Raw genomic sequence first — 24,039 nt, 5'->3', positions numbered from 1 at the left:
TTAAACCGTGTAGATCTAAAGCAGTGTTTCCTGTACATAATTGTATTTATTTATGATAAATTGAGCACGGTGTCAAAGGGGTTAGTGCATGTGCCTCACAATACGAAGGTCCTGGGTTCGATTCTGGGCTACGAATCTTTCTGTTTGCATGGTCTCCCCGTGACTGCATGGGTTCCCTCCGGGTACTCCTGCTTCCTCCCACCTCCAAAGACATGCATCTGGGAATAGGTTGATTGGCAACACTAAATTGGCCCTAGTGTGTGAATGTGAGTGTAATTGTTGTCGGTCTATCTGTGTTGACCCTGAAATGAGGCGGCGACTTGTCCAGGGTGTACCCACCTTTGGCCCGAATGCAGCTGAGATAAGCTCCAGCACCCCCCGCAACCCCGAGAGGGAGAAGCGGTGGAAAACAGATGGATAATTAATTTAGCCTGCCACAAATTTACCTATTAGCCCTCGCTCATATACACATTATAACGAGACTGTCTGTGAATGTAACTTGTTGTTCCAATTGGTACAGTAGAAGTAGCATAGTCACTCACTCACTCACTCACTCACTCACTCACTCACACTGTAATGGACCAGGCCCTCATGTAACAAGCTTTGCATACGCACAAAAACCACAGTTTTTTCCATGAGTAAGTTAAGATGTATCAAGACAGACGTTGACGTGGAAATGTGCACTTCCTTCACGTTAACTCCTTAGCTGCCGTACACACTTTTCTACAGGCTGTGGATACTTTTGTGACACGCAAAGGTGATGCTGGGTGACAGTTCACATAAAAAAGTGGCAACTTTTACTCATCAGATTGAGACGTGCCCATCATAGCCATCTGTATTCAGTTTTTAGAGACATGGCAATGTCAGGCAAACAACCGCTTGGACATGTACTCGAAACAGGAGAAAGAAGCACCTCCTGCTGACTTGTCTATAAAGGTTCTCATTCATCCAGGTCATTGTCATCTCAGGGCATTCAATCAATCGCAACTGGACTGTTTGGTTTGTCTTAAAAGACTACTCATCTGAGTAGGCTTCATCAGTTCATGCTCATAGACTTAGATTGGTCGGATCTAGTCTAGCAGCTGGTGCCAAAAACCCAAATATTTATACTGCAAAAAACAGGAGGTTGTGCCTCTTACTGACTTGTGATTGGTCAGACCCTTCCGAGCTCAAGCACATGGCTACTTTCAATATGTTTTGATAAGGTGGCATGGTCTGGGCGTGCCAAGCCATGCACACGTCTGCTGCCAATTTCAAGTTGATTGCAATGTAACAAAGAAATGTGCTTAGATTTGTCCGTGCAAACACTTTACATCTGAATTTCTACTTGCATACGCGTGGATTTTCACGCATGTCCATGTTTCGTATGAAAACCATGCAACTGTTGTTACAAGATGGCCAAGGTGTCCTTACTCTTTGTCCATAGTATATTGTCTTATAATCAGAGTGTGAATGTTCTAGGTTCCCAAGGACTCAGAAGCAGGTAAGATTAATCCGTAAATGTTTTCCCTGTCCTTGTTATAGTTAATAGGGAGGTAATCTTCACACGCAGATATATGGACTGTAATGTCTTTCTTTTTGTTGACAACACATTTTAAAAAAGGTGTTCTTGGATACAGTTAGACAAAGTTCACAGAAGTCACATTTCGTGCGTTCTTTCCAAACCAGACGAAGCAAAAACTTGTTCAGGTATTTAAACAATTGGAATGTACTCAAGTTTATGAATGATGACTTTTCTGTAGGGGTGGGAAAGTAGTATCAATACCAAGGTGGGTATTGGTATCAGATCAATACGAACAATAGTTGCAGTTTCTCGTCTGTAAATCTACAAAAATATTACCTTTTCCTCAGAATTTTTGCATCCACAGTGTGTTTCTTAGTTTGTCATTGCAAACAGCACACTTTCTCTCTCTACTGCTCACTCCACTGACTACGTTTTTATTCTTCACAAATATCTGCCTGCAATGGAAGTTATTACGAGTGTTTTGCTGACATTTTTTAATTTACATTTTTGTTACAATGATGCGTTTTTGTTGAAGATCCATTCAAAGCATACTTGCCAACCCTCCTGAATTTTCCGGGAGACTCCCGAATTTAAGTGCCTCTCCCAAAAAACTCCCAGGACAACCATTCTCCCGAATTTTCTCCCAATTTCCAGTCGGACCTGAGTGAGGACTGCCTGTCGTCACATCTGCTTTTCCTCCTTATAAACAGCATGCCACGTTATAACATCGGTGCGGCGTCTTCAGTAATGCGGACATTGTACCGATCCGTTGTAGTGAAGAAGGCAAAGCTCTCAGTTTACCGGTCGATCTACGTTCCCATCCTCACCTATGGTCATGAGCTATGGGTCATGACCGAAAGGATAAGATCACGGGTACAAGCGGCCCAAATGAGTTTCCTCCGCCGTGTGGCGGGTCTCTCCCTTAGAGATAGGGTGAGAAGCTCTGTCATCCGGGAGGAACTCAAAGTAAAGCCGCTGCTCCTTCACATGGAGAGGAGCCAGATGAGGTGGTTCGGGCATCTGGTCAGGATGCCACCCAAACGCCTCCCTAGGGATGTGTTTAGGGCAAGTCCAGCTAGTAGGAGGCCACGGGGAAGACCCAGGACACGTTGGGAAGACTCCCGGCTGGCCTGGGAATGCCTCGGGATCCCCCGGGAAGAGCTAGACGAAGTGGCTGGGGAGAGGGAAGTCTGGGTTTCCCTGCTTAGGCTGCTGCCCCCGCGACCCGACCTCGGATAAGCGGAAGTAGATGGATGGATGGATGGACCTCCAATACAAGGCAGGGTTTTAAATGTAGAAAACATAATATGACCACACTCACGGCAAGGTGCATATATGATCACCAAAATTTTGATTGCTACAACACAAGGAGTTTCTTATGCTAATTTAAATTTGATTGATTAATCACAGATCTTCATAAAAATCTCCATCAAATTAATACACATATATTATTCCCTGGTAATAGTCTGACAATGACAGAAATGTAGGGATGGACATCCCTAGTCACTACTCAAAACTATATACAACTTGATTCACAAACAAATATCTGAAACATTCAAGATACCTCTTGATTCTATGTCGTCGTTTCTCTTGTAAAATGTCAGGACTTTGACTTGGATTTGTTTTGCTTCTTCTACGCAAAGGATGATTTGCACGAGCGAGACGTAAGTGTAAGTACATGATTAATTTATTTAAACACTACAATACAAAAACAGGAAAACAAAGGACGCGCAGAATGGCGGATAATAAACTAGACTAAACTCCAAACAAAACAGCACAATGGCATGACTATGTACAAATAAACAAAATATACTATCTATGACACAAAACAAACCAAAAACTTGCACTGAGGCATAAATACAAACATAAATCTTACGTGGGGTTGTCAAAACAATAAACAGCATGGCAAGGCATGAAGGTCGGCAAGGATAGGTAAGTGCGTGGTCATGAGGGTTCAATACAAAGTCCGGTAAGTAGGTAGGTAGGCAAGTAAAGTTCCCAGGCCGAGGAACAGAAAACAAATGACTTATACTGGCTGTGGTAATTGGAAACAGGTGTGAGAGCTGAGGACCGGGGCGTGACTAGGAGACCAGGTGAAAATCAATGAGTTGTCATGGTAACAAAAACAAACCAGGAAGTGTAAAAGCAAGAGCTGAACGTCCAAAAAACAAAACATAACATGACCAAACATAAACCTGATTTACAGGCGTGACATAAAACTCATAATGTTGCCAAACAATAGATTTAGAAGTGTGGAGTGTGAATGTGTATCGGCTCAGTCATGCTTGCCTTGTTATTGCTGTTGTTACGTATGTAGGCCTACCCACAATTCTTGTCGCTCCGACTAAAATAAAGTTTTAAAATCAATTTTGAGGTGGCAAAATTCGAGGTAATATCCGATGAGCCTCAAAGTGTTTCCCTTACAGCACAGCCGTTAAAGCTGCTCTACTGATGCATTAATATCTCACATGCGCATGTCCGGGGTCAAATAAAAAACAGTTCATCTTCCCATCCCCACAGGGTAGTGTATCGATTTCCAATTTTTCCTCTAACTGTGCGGTAGATTATGAGAGACGTACCTGAAAACTGATTTTGTTTTGTCATGTCCAGCCACTCAGGCAAATAATATTATTATTGATGTAAATGCCCATATCTGCTGTACAGATTTACTTTAAAAAAGAGAAAGGTAGGATACTTCTCTTGTTGCCTTATTTGTATTTAATTTATAAAATTGATTTATTTAATGTTTGGCACAGCCGGACCAGAGCAGGAGGGGATAGAAAGGAGGAAAAAGAAAGAGACAACAACAACAAAAAACAAAAACAACACCAACAGAACAACGTCAGCAAATATGATAAGTACAAATATGATACAACAAATGATAGCAAAGAACAAGTTACTATAGTAGATAGGAATAACCCAGAAATTAAACTTGAATTACAAAAGAAAGCAGATAAAAGGAGGGGAAGAAAGAGAAGTGAACTATTTTAACCTTGTAAATTGTTATAGTAAAAATAGGTTAAGCTTTATCAGTGTGCTGTGTTTTACCCAGTTTTTTGCTGGTAAGTTGTTGTATTGGCATCCGATATATATATATATATATATATATATATATATATATATATATATATATATATATATATATATATATATATATATATATATATATATATATATAGGCGCCAGCGCCCCCCGCGATCCCGAAAGGGAATAAGCGGTAGAAAATGGATGGATGGATGGATATATATATATATATATATATATATATTTACCGTGTGTGTGTAAATGTATGTACTGTACTTCGATATGTATATGCGATTGTATGTTTCTGTGTATGTGCATAAGTATCTATATGTGTATGTATGTATGAAATAATGTACGTATGTATGTATATATGTGTGAATAATTGTGTGTATGTGCGTTAAATGTGTGTTTGTATGTACAGTATATTTGTGTCCCAATAAGTGCGGGAGCCAAAGTATGGCCCCAGCCACCTGGAGAGCCCAACCAAAAACAGCAGGTTTAACGGCTCCACGCAGGCAGGCCGGCCAGCGACAGGACCCCCAGAGTCAGGCCCACAGTGCTGCCCGGCAGGTCAGCGGTAGGCCATAGACAGACGTGCCTGGCACAGGACAAGGCACGGGAGAAGCAGGAGACAGCCAACCCCCAAGCCAGCGAGAGACCATACCCCCACGTGGACAGAAAGACAAATGCAGTGTTTCCCATATATTCATTTATTTGTGGCGAGCCGCCACGAGTTGGAAAAAAAAAGACAAATTATAATCTTATGTTTTATTATTATTATTTTTTAAGCTTTTTTTGAAACAATAAGGTTTTGTATTAGGATCCAATAATGTCAAATGATACACTGACTGACCGTTGAAATCTAATCTAATAAACATTTGCATAAGTCAGGCTGTGCTAATTTTCATTAGCCTTTCAAAGAGCTTGTCTGTTGTACTTTAGCATTAAGCTAACAGCACTAGAGCCAACCTGCTTCCCGTATAATTGTTTAGATTCTCATCAGTTTATAACAGACTGTATAATTAAATTCACATGATTCCTACATGTATGTGCACTTCATAAGTATATTAATTTACTTTCCTTTGTGTGCTTACTTTTACTGTAGCTTAAAGGCCTATAAAAATGAGATTTTCTTATTTAAACGGGGATAGCAGATCCATTCTATGTGTCATACTTGATCATTTCGCGATATTGCCATATTTTTGCTGAAAGGATTTAGTAGAGAACATCCACGATAAAGTTCACAACTTTTGGTGCTGATAAAAAAGCCTTGCCTTTACCAGAAGTCGCAGACGATGACATCACAAGGGTGAGGGCTCCTCACGTCCTCACATTGTTCTTAATGGGAGCTTCCAGCTGCAAGAGCTATTCGGGCCGAGAAAACGACAATTTCCCCATTAATTTGAGCGAGGATGAAAGATTCGTTGATAATGATATTGATAGCGAAGGACTAGAAAAAAAAAAAAAAAAAGTAAAAAAAAAAAAAAAAAAGGCGATTGCATTGGGACAGATTCAGATGTTTTTAGACACATTTACTAGGATAATTCTGGGAAATCCCTTATCTTTCTATTGTGTTGCTAGTGTTTTAGTGAGATTAAATAGTACCTGATAGTCGGAGGCCAGTGTCTGAGGGAAGTCACGGCAGATACATTGACGGCGCAAACTCCACAGATCTCCGGTAAGAGGCGACTTTTTAACACAATTTTCTCACCGAAACCTGCCAGTTGACAAGTGGTCGGGAACCATGTTCGCTTGACCGCTCTGATCCATAGTAAAGCTTCACCTCCGGGAATTTTAAACAAGGAATCACCGTGTGTTTGTGTGGCTAAAGGCTAAAGCTTCCCAACGCCATCTGTCTACTTTCACTTCTCCATTATTAATTGAACAAATTGCAAAAGATTCAGCAGCACAGATGTCCAGAATACTGTTTAATTGCGCGATGAAAAGAGACGACTTTTAGCCGCAAATAGTGCTGCGCTAATATTTCTTGACAGTCCGTGACGTCACGAGCACGCGTCATCATTCCGCGACGTTTTCAACAAGAAACTCCGCGGGAAATTTAAAATTGCAATTTAGTAAACTAAACAGGCCGTATTGGCATGTGTTGCAATGTTAATATTTCATCATTGATATATAAACTATCAGACTGCGTGGTCGGTAGTAGTGGCTTTCAGTAGGCCTTCAATTCAGGAGAATATCAATAAACAACCTAAAAAAAAAAATGTTCCTCCACAATTTAAAAGACATTTTACATTTTTGGCAAACTAGATTTTTTCATTCAGAGATAGCAAATTAATATATGTCAATAAACAAGGGATGTACAAAGTATAGCCTGTGTTACATTGTAGTAATAAAATAAGCTGCAACAATTGAGACGTAGAGTAAAACAATATAAAAAATATATGTATATGTTACTAATAACAGCAATTTGTTTTCAAATATATATATAGCCTTTTTTTTAGCCTTTTTAAAGATGGTATGTATATGCATCATTGCCGATTATGCCAATTATATGATAACAGCATATTGACATCAATAGTGCTGAAAAAATGCAAAATTTCGCCCAGGGATCAATAAAGTACATTCTATTCTATTCTAATAGCCCATCACACCCTTAGCCACGTTCCCACCGCCACAAGTATATTGGCAAACTCCAAAAGTAATCTTTCAACATTGCTAAGTTGACAACATTACATGCTTATGTTCATGCTACATACATCCTTAAGTTTTGTTGGGACATTTACAGCATTATTCTGCTATTTTTACCACTATGATGAGCACTAAAGGATCTTGGACAATGAATTCTGTGAGACACTCCGAGATTCACTGGAGTACAACTAAAACTTGACTAAATAGGCCAGGGGTCGGCAACCCAAAATGTTGAAAGAGCCATATTTGACCAAAAATACAGAAAACAAATCCGTCTCAAGCCGCAATAAATAAAAAGCCGTTTATAAGTCTTATAACGAAGGCAACACATGACGTAAGGGCCTCAATTAGCTATACTAGCCTACTATCAACAAGACTGTGTTGCAGGCTGAAGCAAATCTTCGTTGACAGAAATGTTGAAACATAATATTTATTCTAAACATTTTTACATCATTATAATCCATCCATCCATTTTCTACCGCTTATTCCCTTTTGGGGTCGCGGGGGGCGCTGGCGCCTATCTCAGCTACAATCGGGCGGAAGTCGGGGTACACCCTGGACAAGTCGCCACCTCATCGCAGGGCCAACACAGATAGACAGACAACATTCACACTCACATTCACACACTAGGGCCAATTTAGTGTTGCCAATCAACCTATCCCCAGGTGCATGTCTTTGGAAGTGGGAGGAAGCCGGAGTACCCAGAGGGAACCCACGCATTCACGGGGAGAACATGCAAACTCCACACAGAAAGATCCCGAGCCTGGATTTGAACCCAGGACTGCAGGACCTTCGTATTGTGAGGCAGACGCACTAACCCTCTGCCACCAAGAGGCTACTCAGAATGTGAGATAAGTCCTGGAAATTACTGTTTTTTATTTCCATATGTATAAATGTGTGTGTCCAAGTTAAAGGAAACAGCAGGCTGTCTTATTTGAATAGATGTATTACAATCTTTGGCAAGCTAGGTAATATTTGCTGTGGTCTGGAACAACATGGCACACAAACACCTATCTGAAATGCAGCCAATATTACATACAGATATTACAATCTTTGGCAAGCTAGGTAATATTTGCTGTGGTCTGGAACAACATTGCACACAAACACCTATCTGAAATGCAGCCAATATTACATACAGATAATGTGTCATGAGACATGCAAAACTAAATTATATACAAAGACGATAACTGTAAAATATCAAATGAGCTCAAATATACCTACAACTGAGGCACAATGATGCAATATGTACATACAGCTAGCCTAAATAGCAGGTTAGCATTAATTAGCTTGCAGTCATGCACTGACCAAATATACCTGAATAGCACTCCAAAAAGTCAATAACAATCAACAAAGCGCACCATTGTGCATTCACGCACAGCATGAAACTTTTGGTGGACAAAATGAGACAAAGAAGGAGTGGAAAATTTTACATGTAAACACACTATGGAGAGTTCAAGAACCGCCGAAATTACTAGGACAAAACGATGTTCACCAAATACTCTCATCAGTGAAGCATAAACACAAACATATTAAACAGTGGGCTTTCTAACAATTGGTAAGGTTTGTGTCATGTTTGTCCTCAAACAAAAAACATACTAAAACAAAAACAAAAAGTTTCCCCTCATCTTTTTCCTTTTTCAATTCTTTTTTAAAAATGCTCCAGGGAGCCACTAGGGCGGCACTAAAGAGCTGCATGCGGCTCGAGAGCCGCGGGTTGCTGACCCCTGAACTAGGCTAACAACATGTCTGTCACGTCAGACAGTCTCCATAGTAAGACATACACCAAGTCTTTCCTATATTCCTCCCTTGCGGCATTGTGGCAGCTGTGTTCTCTGAAAATAAACAAATGGCTGCACCCACTTCAAATTTGTCTAAGTCTAGGTGCCGGCAGGTGAGCAAACAGAGGATAACAAATGTTCACATCAAATGTATGAGAAGTTTACAAAAAATATAAAGCTTTTTTTTTTTTTTTTAGATATAGTCTTATTTACTAAAAGTGTGTATGTATTAAAACATGCACACTTGATAGTGCACGCAAAGTTGATCTACTCAGCTTGTGCGCAGTGGATTGTGTGTCTTAATTAAAAAACGCAATCCATTTAGCGTGTCTGTCTTTATGAATATGGAGAATATATGCTGATCATTAGATTGCCCACGATTCAGGGAGGATTGAAAATATATAATTGAGCTCTTGCAATGTGATTTATCAAGGATAACATTGTTCTACAGTCACTGTTTTGCATTTATATTTAGCACAGTTACGCACAAATGGCTCTGAGAGAGGAGGCAAATGTGCTTTAAAGACATACAATGAACAGATAATTTGCCGTCCTACGTGTGTGTCAACATTTTGGACTGAAAAATAACAAAATAAACATATCCTCTATTCTGCAATATGTGTTTTGTGGCAATTCTAACATTGACTACAGTGTCAGTTGCTATGTAGAGTGGCGCTTTCCATCATTTTCAGCAGACTGCACCGCCCCCTTCGTCTCACGAGAGATCAACCCAAAAATGGGGTCATGTAAATTCCTTCCCCACTGTGTATCTGAGTTTAGTGGCAAAAGAGGTATGTGCAGCGAGTAAACGTGGAGACGTTCGGAAAGATTTATTTTCAAAAAATGTATTCTTAAAAAAATAAAATCCATCCATTTTCTACCATTGGCCCCTCTCAGATTGAATATAGTAAATTCCTACTTTTTCCAACGTTTTGCACCATGCAGCTTTTAAAATGGTGCGGCGAGTTTATGGATTTTTCATAAAACACATTCCAAATACAATGAAACTGAGTGTTATTGTGTGTGCTGTAGCGCCATCTTTTGGATGAGTTCTGTGTTTCCTGCTGTTTAAAGCTTTGAACTGGAAGTACAAGTGCTGCTCCGTCTTCTAATAGTCTACAGCATTTTCTACTCATATGGATTTTTTATTCATCACTCCAAGCAATGTTTTTAAATTTTGCAGTATAACTAAAACAACTCTTACTTACTAAACGGTCCCACGTGGGATGTCTGTGTGAGTGTTTTCATGCATATTTTTATGTGCCATCTTAATGTAATGCGGCAAGCATCGTTAGCATGAGCTTATATGCTAACACATTTATGAGTGTCTGTGTTAGTATTATTAACTTACTATGGCATTCGTTTTGTATTGTTCCTTTTTTTTTTTACAAATTCCTCAGTAAACTCTCCAAGATGTTACCATGGAGTTACGAAAGTCTGTTTAGCTGATTGAGGTCCTAGCATCCACAGCTAGTGGGTCTGACGATGACGTTTTTTTTTGTTTGATCAGCTGTTCTACTGCTGTGTTACAGACACTGTTTGGAAACAATTAAGGTATGTAAATAACTCCTTTCACGTTGTATATACAGTACAAGCCAAACGTTTGGACACATCTTCTCATTCACAACCCAACTGATGGTCTCAACCCCATTGATAAAGCAAGAAATTCCACTAATCAACCCTGACAAGGCACACCTTTGAAGTGAAAACTTCACTTGTTTCATCGAGAGAATGCCAAGAGTGTGCAAAGTAGTAATCAGAGCAAAGGGTGGCTATTTTGAAGAAACTACAATATAAAACATGTTCTCGGCTATTTCACCTTTTTTCATTCATAGGTTTGATGCCTTCAGTGACAATCTGCAATGTGAATAGTCATTAAAATAAAGAAAACACATTGAACCAGAATTGGTGTCCAAACTTTTGGCCTGTACTGTATTCGGAAAATCCGGTAATTATTATTATTATGGATTTTTTTCAGCACCTCTACTAACTACATATATGTTAATTATTAACACCGAGATAAAGCTAAATATACTCTCAAACACACTATATTTGAATAGGATCAAGTTAGATTTCAGTATGTTGATAATCACGTTATTGTTATTAGTGTCAAATTGGAGCCATTTATTTGGTTTCTAGTTTGATCTACAGCCAAGAAAGGATGGCCACTATTATCTCCACTGAGAGTGGGTCCTTTTAAATGTCAAGTCACCTCCTTTAAATGGTCAGGTGTCCTGAATTGCTCACAATATGTATGGCCTTGTGCTCGTGCGGAGGCGAGTCCATTTATGTAAGTGCTTTCGCTTTTTTTTTTTCCTCCACTGAAATGTTAAATTCCACATCTTAGACACAGGCATGTGCAGTCCTGTGTTATCGCATACACAACCACAAGCAAACTGGGAAACCATCTACGGATTCACAAATAATGAAGGACGTAATGCTGTAGTAACAAAATGTCGGTTGGGAAAGACAGTCCGGCAAAGAATAAGACGGATGCATGATGAAAGATATATGGACTTATTTACTACTGCCGTGGCAAACCATTAACTGGAATGACTTAACCCAAAAAGTGAGCATATGTCATAAACTGCGGCCTAAAATGTGCATTGCATTAGCCACTGTGTCATCAAGTTTTATTGGTGATGATGTAACCCCTTAAACCAAACAGAAGTCTTGTGTTGCCTTCACACATGGATGTACCACTTTTAATACAACACTGTTTGTGCTTGAGGACTGTAAGTACTGTCCCCTCAGTAAAGCCATTAATCAGGAGGCAGTAAGAGACATAGGCCACTGCTTAATGCTGCCCTCTAGTGATTACTGCTAATTAGTTAGAGCATTATGTAGACTATACTATTGAGTAGCAGAATACATTCAGAAAGCATGTTTTTTGTTCATCTGAGTTGAAGGTATCAGCCTTGTATCTATGCAACTTGTCTATCTTGCTCAAACACATGAATAATGTCAACATAACGTCAATTATTATTTATTTCACAGTTTTAATCAACGTTAAGCAAGCAACTTCCTTCTTTTTACAGCTACATTAAATTGTGCAGGTTAACCTAATGCTATGCAACACAATGACAATTTAGCAGATAGTGTCAAACTCAAGGCCCACATTTGGAACCCCACATTATTCTAAGTGCTTGGAAATAATAATCATCTTTCTTGCTAAATGTATTTCAGCTTTGACGGAACTGCATGCAGCTCATGCAGCCGCAGTGCTTCTTAACTGAATATATTTTTCAATATTTGATGCAACAAGCTCTTCAGGTTTTCTTTTATAAATAAATTCCGCAACTGCTGATCTTTTACTTGTCATCTTGACTTGTGATGACCAAATCATGTGTTTGTTGGCAAACAATCAGATTAAGTGGCAAATGTTTAATACCTTGAGGCAATTGCACTCCACATCAGGGCTATTCAACTGGCGTAATTTTTGCAGAAGATTCCTACCATCACAACAGCGCTGTCAAATAGATCAGTGTTTTTTAATCATATTGCCCTCGAGAAGTCTGCCGAAAAATATCTGTTTCTGACCTGTGGTCTGTTTGAGCCCCAGCTAAACTCAGTTGTACTACACTTTTCCACCACATGGGGTAGTATTGCACCAGTCCGTAGACTGAGTCCGTATACGTATATATATACTATTTACTTATTATCAATTTAGTTAGAATTGATATAACACATTTTAATCAGTTCAATCGTCAATTTATGAGTCCCTTCTTTTTCAGTATGTTATATTATTTATGATTGTAATATTTATTCTATAATCAGCCTGACCTAAGCCTCGTTCTGCATGTTGTTGTATGTGCTAGTTTATGTATAATAAATAAAAATGTTTGTCATTATCATTAATATTTCAGTGGGCCCCGGGCTCCCTCTGTACTGATAAAGTTGAGGCCCAAAGTTAAAAGGTTAAGAATCCTTGATATATAGTCGTGGTCAAAAGTTTACTAAAACTTGACATAATGTCATGGCTGTCTTAAGTTTCCAATCATTTCTACAACTCTTATTTTTTTTTTTTTGTGATAGAGTGATTGGAGCACATACTTGTTTGTCACAAAAAACATTCATGAAGTTTGGTTCTTTTATGAATTTTTTATGGGTCTACTGAAAATGTGAGCAAATCTGTTGAATCAATAGTATTCATAAAGCAATGTTGATATTTGGTTATGTCCCTTGGCAAGTTTCACTGCAATAAGGCACTTTTGGTCGCCATCCACAAGCTTATGGCAAGCCCCTGGTTGAATGTTTGACCATTCTTCTTGACAAAATTGGTGCAGTTCAGCTACATTTGTTGGTTTTCTGACACCACATGAACAAAGATAGGACCTTCTGGAGGAAAATTCTTTGGTCAGTTGAAACAAAAGTTGAGCTGTTTGGCCACAATATCCAGCAATACGTTTGGAAGAGCAAAGGCGAGGCCTTTAGTCCAAGGAACACCATCCTACTGTCAAGCATGACGGTGGTAGTATTATGCTCTGGGTCTGTTTTGCTGCCAATGGAACTGGTGCTTTACAGAGAGTAAATGGGACAATGAAAAAGGAGAATTGCCTCCAAATTCTTCAGGACAATCTAAAATTATCAGCCCGGAGGTTGGGTCCTGGGCGCAGTTGAGTGTTCCAACAGGACAATGACCCCAAACACACGTCAAAAGTGGTAAAGGAATGGCTAAATCAGGCTAGAATTCAGGTTTTAGAAAGGCCTTCCCAAAGTACTGACTTAAACATGTGGACAATGTTGAAGAAACAAGTCCATGTCAGAAAACCAACAAATTTAGCTGAACTGCGCCAATTTTGCCAAGAGGAGTGGTCAAAAATTCAACCAAAAGCTTGCCAGAAGCTTGTGGATTGCAACCAAAAGCGCCTTATTGCAGTGAAACTTGCCAAGGGACATGTAACCAAATATTAACATTGCTGTATGTATGTATACTTTTGACGCAGCAGATTTGGTCAAATTTTCAGTAGACCCATAATAAATTCATAAAAGAACCAAACTTCATGAATGTTTTTTGTGACCAACAAGTATGTACTCCATTTACACTATCACAAAAATCCGCAACTCTGACAAAATAAATAGACCAAAGTTCAAATGTCCCCTGTAAAGGACACTGGTTCCCAGGAATCCACAAAATACCAATAAGTGTGAACGGAGAATTATGCCCCCTCAGTCCTTATCTTTGTAGAAATGTGGCCCCCAAAATAATTTAGTTGACTATCCCTGCTCTACATATATATGGTTATATCATTCATGTTTACCCTCTGAGGGTAGTTGCAACTGTGACGTGGCTCTCTATGAAAATATTTTGAAATATTTGACATTTATTATCAGAAATAAAAGATACCCATTGGTTCCCTCCGGGTACTCAGGCTTCCTCCCACTTCCAAAGACATGCACCTGGGGATAGGTTGATTGGCAACACTAAATTGGCCCTAGTGTGTGAATGTGAGTGTGAAAGTTGTCTGTCTATCTGTGTTGGCCCTGCGATGAGGTGGCGACTTGTCCAGGGTGTACACCGCCTTCCGCCCGAATGCAGCTGGGATAGGCTCCAGCACCCCCGCTACCCCAAGAGGGACAAGCGGTAGAAAACCTTCCCTAAATGGTGTCAATTAAAGTTAGTGAATCAGCGCCATTCTGTGGCAAAGCAAGAACAAATTTCCTTACAGCTGACTGAAATGTGAATTAAGAACAGACTCCAGAAAAGCTCAGATTTTCACAGTAGGATCAGCATCTTATCTCGACCACCTGTCATGACTCCAAAAGCCCCTCAAGCTGTGTCTTTCTCCCCCCATGAAGGATATTGGTCTAAAAAAAGTCCCACTTCCTGTGACTGTCAGAACCTCCCCTGGCCCCCTGGCCTTGGAACACTTCCTCTAATTGTGGCCTGGGGTCCCTCGGACCAGAAGGAAGCGACAGTATGGTTCATTATAACAAGAAAGTGTCCATTTACAGCTTTGTCTTAACAATGGTTGAGACAGAACTTTGACTTTCCACAATGTTGGACATTATATTGCAGCTACTGATTATTTTAATAAGTGACTAATATATCCATTAGCTTGTTTGATAAATGGAATAATGGGATACACACTTTTATAGGCCTCAATGTGTATTTATTAGGGGTGTGGAAAATCCTAAATCGATTCAACATTTTTACAATCCTATTTTTTCTTTTTTTTTTCCAGAATCAACTTTTTAAAAGACACTTTTTAAACCATTTCTGGCCAACTTGCTGCAAATGTATGTCATTTGTCAGCAGCCAAAAGAGCTTTAGCAACCTATAAACCTGTGTTGATAAGATTTTATCATAATTTTATACCAAACCATAAAGCTAAGGCGGTATTTTTGCTTCATTCCTGTGAGAATCCTGCATGTGACTGAAGCATTATGGAGTGGGACTATCCAGGACTAGCTGCTGTGTGGTCAAACAACCACCGGGTAGCATCAGTGAGTAGATTATACTGTATCATCTCTTTGTCTTTCAGACTTATCAGGTCTTATCAGGTCGGTAGTGCATTCCTCACTCACGTTCGTAAGGAACGAGGCAAAGCTAACCTGGACTCACTGTATAGCAGGGATGGGTTTGAATCGAGAATTGATTCTGATTTGCATCGTCACCTCAAGAATCAGAATATTGAGTCCTGAGTTGTTGTAAGACTCATTAATTGGACAACCTTATAATTGTAGGGGAAATATTTGAAATAATCAATTTTTTTTATTTTTTTTTCTGATAAAAGCACATCATCTAGATTGAAATTGCACCTTATACATCGGATCAAGGCACCCACACACCACTGTTTTCTGTTGTATCGGCCATGTGGATCTGGTATTTTGTTGCGCCCTAAAAAGGGTTAATACCGTAACTATTGTACCAATTACGCACCAGCCGTTTGATTGTAGTTGTATTTTCAGTAACAAATTTGGAGGTGTTGAAATCGCTAATCAGTAGCATGTCAAAAGCAAAGCCAATGTCCGCGTATTTATAGTTCCAGGAGTTCCATGCAGTTCAGATATCATCCATTTTTATTGTACACTCACTAAATTAGCATATAAATAAAAGCTTTTTTCTAACAGATTTAACCAATTTTATTGAATAATAGTTGCAGCCTTAAACTGCCGTTTCAACAATGTTATCATTTCCTAAGACTTTAGAGGCTTTTTTATAATGTCATACATATATATTATTTAAAAAAAAATTTTTGGGGCAACATCTAATACATTTGGGGTGAATATTTGATGTTCTTTATTTGGCAATAGAGCTAGACAAGGAGAAGCGGGTGCAGCCATTTGCTTGTTTTTAGGAAGGGAGGACAATAATAGTTGAAATAAACAACACTTTTTTTCTGCATGGCATTTCTAATAAATGCAGATCATTCACATTGCACTTTAATGAAACTCTGTTCTGCCACACAAATCTAATCAAAATAAACAATTGTAAAATATACACAGATGGGTCACTTCATTAAATATACCCACACAATCCCTCAAATTACATTTGTTGAATTAGATTAAAACATTTTTGTTAACAAAAGATTAATAATGTCCACTTTAGACTGATTGACTCATTAGTAAGTATGAATATTAATATACAACGCATTCACCCCCCCAAAAAAAACTTGTTCTTGTGGCTTATGTCTATAAAGCTAATTTGTCTTTAAAAAACGTGTACATTCAAGTGTGGCCCAGTCTAATCATCGTACATGGAAGTATAAAAAAGTACAGTACCGGTAACTATACATGGGCTTACATCAGACATTTAGTCCATAGGAACCAATTTGAAACCCACTTTAGTGGAACGTATTACAAAGTGAAACAGGTGTTTTTCCTGTCAAGACGTATGTCTGCCTGGTGCATTATGTATGATCTGATACTGGAGCAGTGGACTAAATAACTCATCAACATAGGTAGTCTGGGCAGAGTACCCAGCTCTCAATATTCGATATGACGTTTGGTGGGGTCGACACAGGTCAGGAAACTTTTCAGGCGGACGAAAGGTTTGACAGGTCAGTGAGAGAGACACGACTGGAGTTGAATAGGGGGCATTCAGAGCGAGAGGGAGATGGGAAGCACTGGCATGAACTCAGATGGATTTATAACCTCAATAAACTGCACCTGGACGGACTGTATTTAAAGAAAATTTCCACAGCAGCATGGAGGAGACTACTTGCTGTCTGGGTTTCCCGTGTTCTAACACAGCTTCTCCAAATGTGCAAAGATACATTTAGAGGAAATCCAAATAAATAAATGAAGTGAATTAAATTCTTACCTTTTTCTCAGCATCTTTGGCGCCTCCTTGTTTCTTCTCGTTTCCACTCCTTTCCCTGTCCCCAGCACCAAAGAGCTTCTTGGCCCACTCATCTTTCTGAGCAACCAGCCGCTGAGTGTGGGTCTGGGCCTGCAAGGGAGGTACAGGCTGGCTCCCTCCAGGTGGTGGCAGGTGTTCCCCGGGGACCAGTGGGGCCCGGTAGCGGTCGGCAGGGATCTTACTCATGGGTGGAGGTAGAGTGCTGCAATTAGCTGATGACCACCCGTCGGTGGATTCAGCGTACGACTCCTGATCGCTGCTCAGACCCTGGAGTTGGTGATGTTGCTGATGCCAGTCTCTCAGCACGTGGACTGGCAGCCAACGCTGTGGCTCCGCCCCTCCTCCGGCCCCCCTCTTGTCCCCGCCTCCGACAGCTCCTCCCCACTTCCCTTGTGAGTAGTGATTGGGGTGTGCACCTCGAACATGTCTAGCCGGGACATCAGGGTAGGCCAGCGGGAGGGGATGAGGCAGGTCAGCCAGGTACGGTTCATGGCGGTAGTGGCCATTTCTTATAGCGGGCGGTGGGGGAGGCGGGTGGGAGGCTGCAACCCCTAAGGTGGGGCTCCAAGCCTGCTGGGAGGAAGGTGGGCTGTCCCAGTGGCGTGGCCCGGAGACATGATTGTGGTTAGCCGACCCTCCAAGGTCAACTAACAGCACTCTGTTGCTCTTCTCCTCAGGTAAAAAGTTACCGATCCCGCTATCGCTGTTGCTGCTGGTGCTGTGGTTCTGTTGGGCATCGTTATCCGGATCGTGAAAGGCTCGGGCACGGACCCCCTCAATGTTGTCCCCCATGTCCCGGTAGAGAACAGACACAAAGTGTAGGAGGGGCTGAGAACTGGGTGGGAATTCCAGACAGCCTCCAGTGTCCGGGTCAGGGGTGCATTCAAAGCCAAACCTTCTGGCTATGCCCAAATGCACCTGAGCAAAACAAGACAAAGACCACATTAAATATTTGCCAAACTATTATAATCCTCATATAGTGTTCCTTAATGATTATTTATAATTGAAATCATATACGGTACAACAAAATCTGTATTACAAAAATGTTTAGAATGTTGTCGATAGAACAGTATCACATTTGGCATTCACTCGCCTTCTCGTTTTCTTTAAACTCTACTTTAAAATTCAGCTCAACAGATGTCATGTCTTCTGTGCTGCAAAACATACTGTGTGGCATGGTAAAGAAATTAAAGCCATCTAGTGGTGTCTATCTACATTAATTCATCCAAGCGAGGCCCATGTTTTTTATACAGATCAGGCCAAACATTATCTAGAAGCAGTTTGGCTGAGTCTGCTCTGAGTGATTGACTGCTTGACTGATTGAGACGGTCCAAGGTCTGCAACCGGACCTGATGTCATGTGTAACAAGGAATCAAATATGGTACAGTTTGATAACCCTAACCCAGATGCAGTGATGGGCAGTAACAAGCTACATGTATCATCAATCAATCAATCAATGTTTATTTATATAGCCCCAAATCACAAATGTCTCAAAGGACTGCACAAATCATTACGACTACAACATCCTCGGAAGAACCCACAAAAGGGCAAGGAAAACTCACACCCAGTGGGCAGGGAGAATTCACATCCAGTGGGACGCCAGTGACAATGCTGACTATGAGAAACCTTGGAGAGGGCCGCAGATGTGGGCAACCCCCCCCCCTTCTAGGGGACCGAAAGCAATGGATGTCGAGCGGGTCTAACATGATACTGTAAAAGTTCAATCCATAGTGGCTCCAAGACAGCAGCGAGAGTCCCGTCCACAGGAAACCATCTCAAGCGGATCAGCAGCGTAGAGATGTAGCTAAACTACATAGCTTAACTACATTTTCTGGTAGCTTGGCGGTAGCTTAGCTACTTTTTAAACGAGTAGCTTTTCCTGTAGATTAGATACTTTTCGACCCACGTAGCTACGTAGCTCACATCAAAGCTACATGCAACAAAGAGAGAAAATGGACTAGGAATCCTGGCCAAAAAAATACAGATAAAAATACAATTACCTGGATGAATGAGAATGCGCATACCTAAGGAGAAAATCCATGATGATTGGTTGGTGTTCGTATGATGAGTCATAATTGGCTAAGGTTAGGTGTAAGCATTATGGACTGGCTAATAAGAGGCAAGATAAGGCGGGTCATCGAAACTCGTAAGCAAAATTCTAACAGACGCACACTCAAGTCACATGATGACGAAGGAGTCGGAGACTGAGGGCTGCTTAAAGCTGACGACTCAACAAAAACAAAAACACTTTTTTTGAAAATGGCAAAAGAATTCTTTCCTGCCGATTAGATTTTTCCTTTACTGATGAATATGACGTGCAGGAAACCTACAATAATGCGTGTCCTTGGCCATATTTAGACAAATGTATGCGTTTAGAGAAAAAAATGCCCAAAACCTTAGTTTTTAGTTGTTTACTGTGTAAACCAAAATCATAACTGCTCTCTTCATTAAAGACGTCGAACAAAAATTTAGGAACACACGTGAGTTGAGTTCATTAAAAGTTTTGCAGCATATACCTATTACCAACTGTTCCCAAACAACACACAAGTCATTGTTTTTTTTGTCAAGAAATAGATAAATGCTGTTTGTTTTTTTTACTGTCAGTAGAGAAAATTAATAACATTATAGGGATGGGCCAAAGAAAAGTGGGATGCGGGACCCCGAGAGGTAGTTGTAAGCAATGTAAGGTGTCCCCAGCTACAGAGACAGTTAAAAGTAATGGACCATTATTGGGTTACATTAACATCGATATTATACATGTGGGTCCATAGATATGAATGCCACTAAATGTAGCTTTGATGTACAAACCCTGTTTCCATATGAGTTGGGAAATTGTGTTAGATGTAAATATAAACGGAATACAATGATTTGCAAATCCTTTTCAACCCATATTCAGTTGAATATGCTACAAAGACAACATATTTGATGTTCAAACTGATTAAAAAAAAAAAAATTGCAAAAAATCATTAACTTTAGAATTTGATGCCCGCAACATGTGACAAAGAAGTTGGGAAAGGTGGCAATATGTACTGATAAAGTTCAGGAATGCTCATCAAACACTTATCTGAAACATCCCACAGGTGTGCAGGCTAATTGAGAACAGGTGGGTGCCATGATTGGTTATAAAAACCGTTTCCATGAAATGCTAAGTAATTCCCAAACAAGGATGGGGCGAGGGTCACCACTTTGTAAGCAAATTCTCGAACAGTTTTAGAACAACATTTCTCAACAAGCTATTGCAAGGAATTTAGGAATTTTACCATCTACGGTCCGTAAAATCATCAAAAGGTTCAGAGAATCTGGAGAAATCACTGCACGTAAGCGATGATATTAGGACCTTTGATCCCTCAGGCTGTACTGCATCAAAAACCGACATCAGTGTGTAAAGGATATTACTACAGAGGCTCAGGAACACTTCATAAAACCACTGTCAGTAACTACAGTTGGCCGCTGCATCTGTAAGTGAAAGTTAAAACTCTACTCTGTAAAGCAAAGCCCATTTATCAACAACACCCAGAAACGCCGTCGGATTCGCTGGGCCAGAGCTCATCTAAGATAGACTGATGCAAAGTGGAAAAGTGTTCTGTGGTCTCACAAGTCCACATTTCAAGTCATATTTGTAAACTGTGGATGTGGTGTCCTCCGGAACAAAGAGGAAAATAACCATCCAGATTGTTATAGGCGCAAAGTTCAAAAGCCAGCATCTGTGATGGTATGGGGGTGTATTAGTGCCCAAGGCAAAGACAATGCGTCCCAGCTACAACGGGGTTCTATTAACACTGACACGATTGTATATACGGCGGATACTGCCCTCCAAAATAGTTTCTTTCATTTTGAGGAAATAACATTAGAGGAATTGTTACAACGTGTAAATGGAATAAAACAAACAACATGTTTACTTGACCCACTTCCTGGGAAACTGATCAAGGAGCTTTTTGTATTATTAGGTCCATCAGTGTTAAATATTATAAACTTATCACTTTCCTCAGGCACTGTTCCCCTAGCATTCAAAAAAGCGGTTATTCATCCTCTTCTTAAAAGACCTAACCTCGATCCTGACCTCATGGTAAACTACCGACCGGTGTCTCACCTTCCCTTTATTTCAAAAATCCTAGAAAAAATTGTTGCGGAGCAGTTAAATGAACACTTAGCGTCTAACAATCTATGTGAAACCTTTCAATCCGGTTTCAGGGCAAATCACTCCACGGAGACAGCCCTCGCAAAAATGACTAATGATCTATTGCTAACGATGGATTCTGATTCGTCATCTATGTTGCTGCTCCTCGATCTTAGCGCTGCTTTCGATACCGTCGATCATAATATTTTATTAGAATGTATCAAAACACAAATTGGTATGTCAGACTTAGCCCTGTCTTGGTTTAACTCTTATCTTACTGATAGGATGCAGTACGTCTCCCATAACAATGTGACCTCGGACTACGTTAAGGTAACGTGTGGAGTTCCCCAGGGTTCGGTCCTTGGCCCTGCACTCTTCAGCATCTACATGCTGCCGCTAGGTGACATCATACGCAAATACGGTGTTAGCTTTCACTGTTATGCTGATGACACCCAACTCTACATGCCCCTAAAGCTGACCAACACGCCGGATTGTAGTCAGCTGGAGGCGTGTCTTAATGAAATTAAACAATGGATGTCCGCTAACTTTTTGCAACTCAACGCCAAAAAAACGGAAATGCTGATTATCGGTCCTGCTAGACACCGACCTCTATTTAATAATACAACTCTAACATTTGACAACCAGACAATTAAACAAGGCGACACGGTAAAGAATCTGGGTATTATCTTCGACCCAACTCTCTCCTTTGAGGCACACATTAAAAGCGTTACTAAAACGGCCTTCTTTCATCTCCGTAATATCGCTAAAATTCGCTCCATTTTGTCCACTAAAGACGCTGAGATCATTATCCATGCGTTTGTTACGTCTCGTCTCGACTACTGTAACGTATTATTTTCGGGTCTCCCCATGTCTAGCATTAAAAGATTACAGTTGGTACAAAATGCGGCTGCTAGACTTTTGACAAGAACAAGAAAGTTTGATCACATTACGCCTGTACTGTATATACCTTTATATACATATATACATACATATATACCTATACTGTATATACCTTTATATACATATATACATACATATATACCTGTGCTGGCTCACCTGCACTGGCTTCCTGTGCACTTAAGATGTGACTTTAAGGTTTTACTACTTACGTATAAAATACTACACGGTCTAGCTCCATCCTATCTTGCCGATTGTATTGTACCATATGTCCCAGCAAGAAATCTGCGTTCAAAGGACTCCGGCTTATTAGTGATCCCCAAAGCCCAAAAAAAGTCTGCGGGCTATAGAGCGTTTTCATTTCGGGCTCCAGTACTCTGGAATGCCCTCCCGGTAACAGTTCGAGATGCCACCTCAGTAGAAGCATTTAAGTCTCACCTTAAAACTCATTTGTATACTCTATCCTTTAAATAGACTCCCTTTTTAGACCAGTTGATCTGCCGTTTCTTTTCTTTTTCTCCTATGTCCCACTCTCCCTTGTGGAGGGGGTCCGGTCCGATCCGGTGGCCATGTACTGCTCGCCTGTGTATCGGCTGGGGACATCTCTGCGCTGCTGATCCGCCTCCGCTTGGGATGTTTTCCTGCTGGCTCCGCTGTGGACGGGACTCTCGCTGCTGTGTTGGATCCGCTTTGGACTGGACTCTCGCGACTGTGTTGGATCCATTATGGATTGAACTTTCACAGTATCATGTTAGACCCGCTCGACATCCATTGCTTTCCTCCTCTCCAAGGTTCTCATAGTCATCATTGTCACCGATGTCCCACTGGGTGTGAGTTTTCCTTGCCCTTATGTGGGCCTACCGAGGATGTCGTAGTGGTTTGTGTTGTGGTTTATGCAGCCCTTTGAGACACGAGTGATTTAGGGCTATATAAGTAAACATTGATTGATTGATTGATTGATTGAAGGCATGGGTAACTTACACATCTGTGAAGGCACCATTAATGCTGAATGGTCCATACAGGTTTTAGAGAAACATATGTTGTCATCCAAGCAACGTTATCATTTTATCTGTTTATTTAAGCAAGACAATGCCAAGCCACATTCAGCACGTGTTACAACAGCGTGGCTTCGTAAAAAAAGAGTGCGGGTACTTTCCTGGCCTGCCTGAAGTCCAGACCTGTCTCCGATCGAAAATGTGTGGCGCATTATGAAGCGTGAAATACGACAGCGGAGACTCCAGACTGTTGAACAACTGAATCTCTACATAACACAAGAATGGGAAAGAATTCCACTTTCAAAGCTTCAACAATTAGTTTTCTCAGGTCCCAAAACGTTTATTGAGTGTTGTTAAAAGAAAAGGTGATGTAACACAGTGGTGAACATGTCCTTTCCCAACTACTTTGGCACGTGTTGCAGCCATGAAATTCTAAGTTACTTATTATTTGCAAAAAAAATAGAGTTTATGAGTTTGAACATCAAATATCTTGTCTTTGTAGTGCATTCAACTGAATATGGGTTGAAAAGGATTTGCAAATCATTGTATTCTGTTTATATTTACATCAAACACAATTTCCCAACTCATATGGAAACGGGGTTTGTAACATATTCCATAAACGTGGATGCATATGTAAAAGTGCAATATATATATCTGGACAGTAATCTATTTATTTATATCTGCACATTATTGCTCTTTTATCCTGCACTACAACGAGCTAATGCAACAAAATGTCATTCTTATCTGTACTGTTAAGTTCAAATTTGAAT

General features: G+C 40.4%; 1 protein-coding gene across 3 annotated transcripts in view; it reads right to left on the bottom strand.

Moving 5' to 3' along the window:
- rgs12b (regulator of G protein signaling 12b) overlaps window positions 1-24,039 on the bottom strand; it is a 137,642-nt gene that overhangs the window by 100,669 nt on the left and 12,934 nt on the right. For all 3 annotated transcript variants that reach the window (XM_061881361.1, XM_061881362.1, XM_061881360.1), the window contains exon 4: window positions 17,222-18,178. In XM_061881361.1, the coding sequence (XP_061737345.1) occupies window positions 17,222-18,178 (957 nt within the window). The remainder of the gene's footprint in view (window positions 1-17,221; window positions 18,179-24,039) is intronic.

The sequence above is a fragment of the Nerophis ophidion genome, linkage group LG20 (assembly GCF_033978795.1).
Source record: "Nerophis ophidion isolate RoL-2023_Sa linkage group LG20, RoL_Noph_v1.0, whole genome shotgun sequence".
Taxonomy (NCBI): domain Eukaryota; kingdom Metazoa; phylum Chordata; class Actinopteri; order Syngnathiformes; family Syngnathidae; genus Nerophis; species Nerophis ophidion.
Note: the sequence above shows the minus strand (reverse complement) of the source record. Positions and strands in the feature narration are given on the sequence as shown.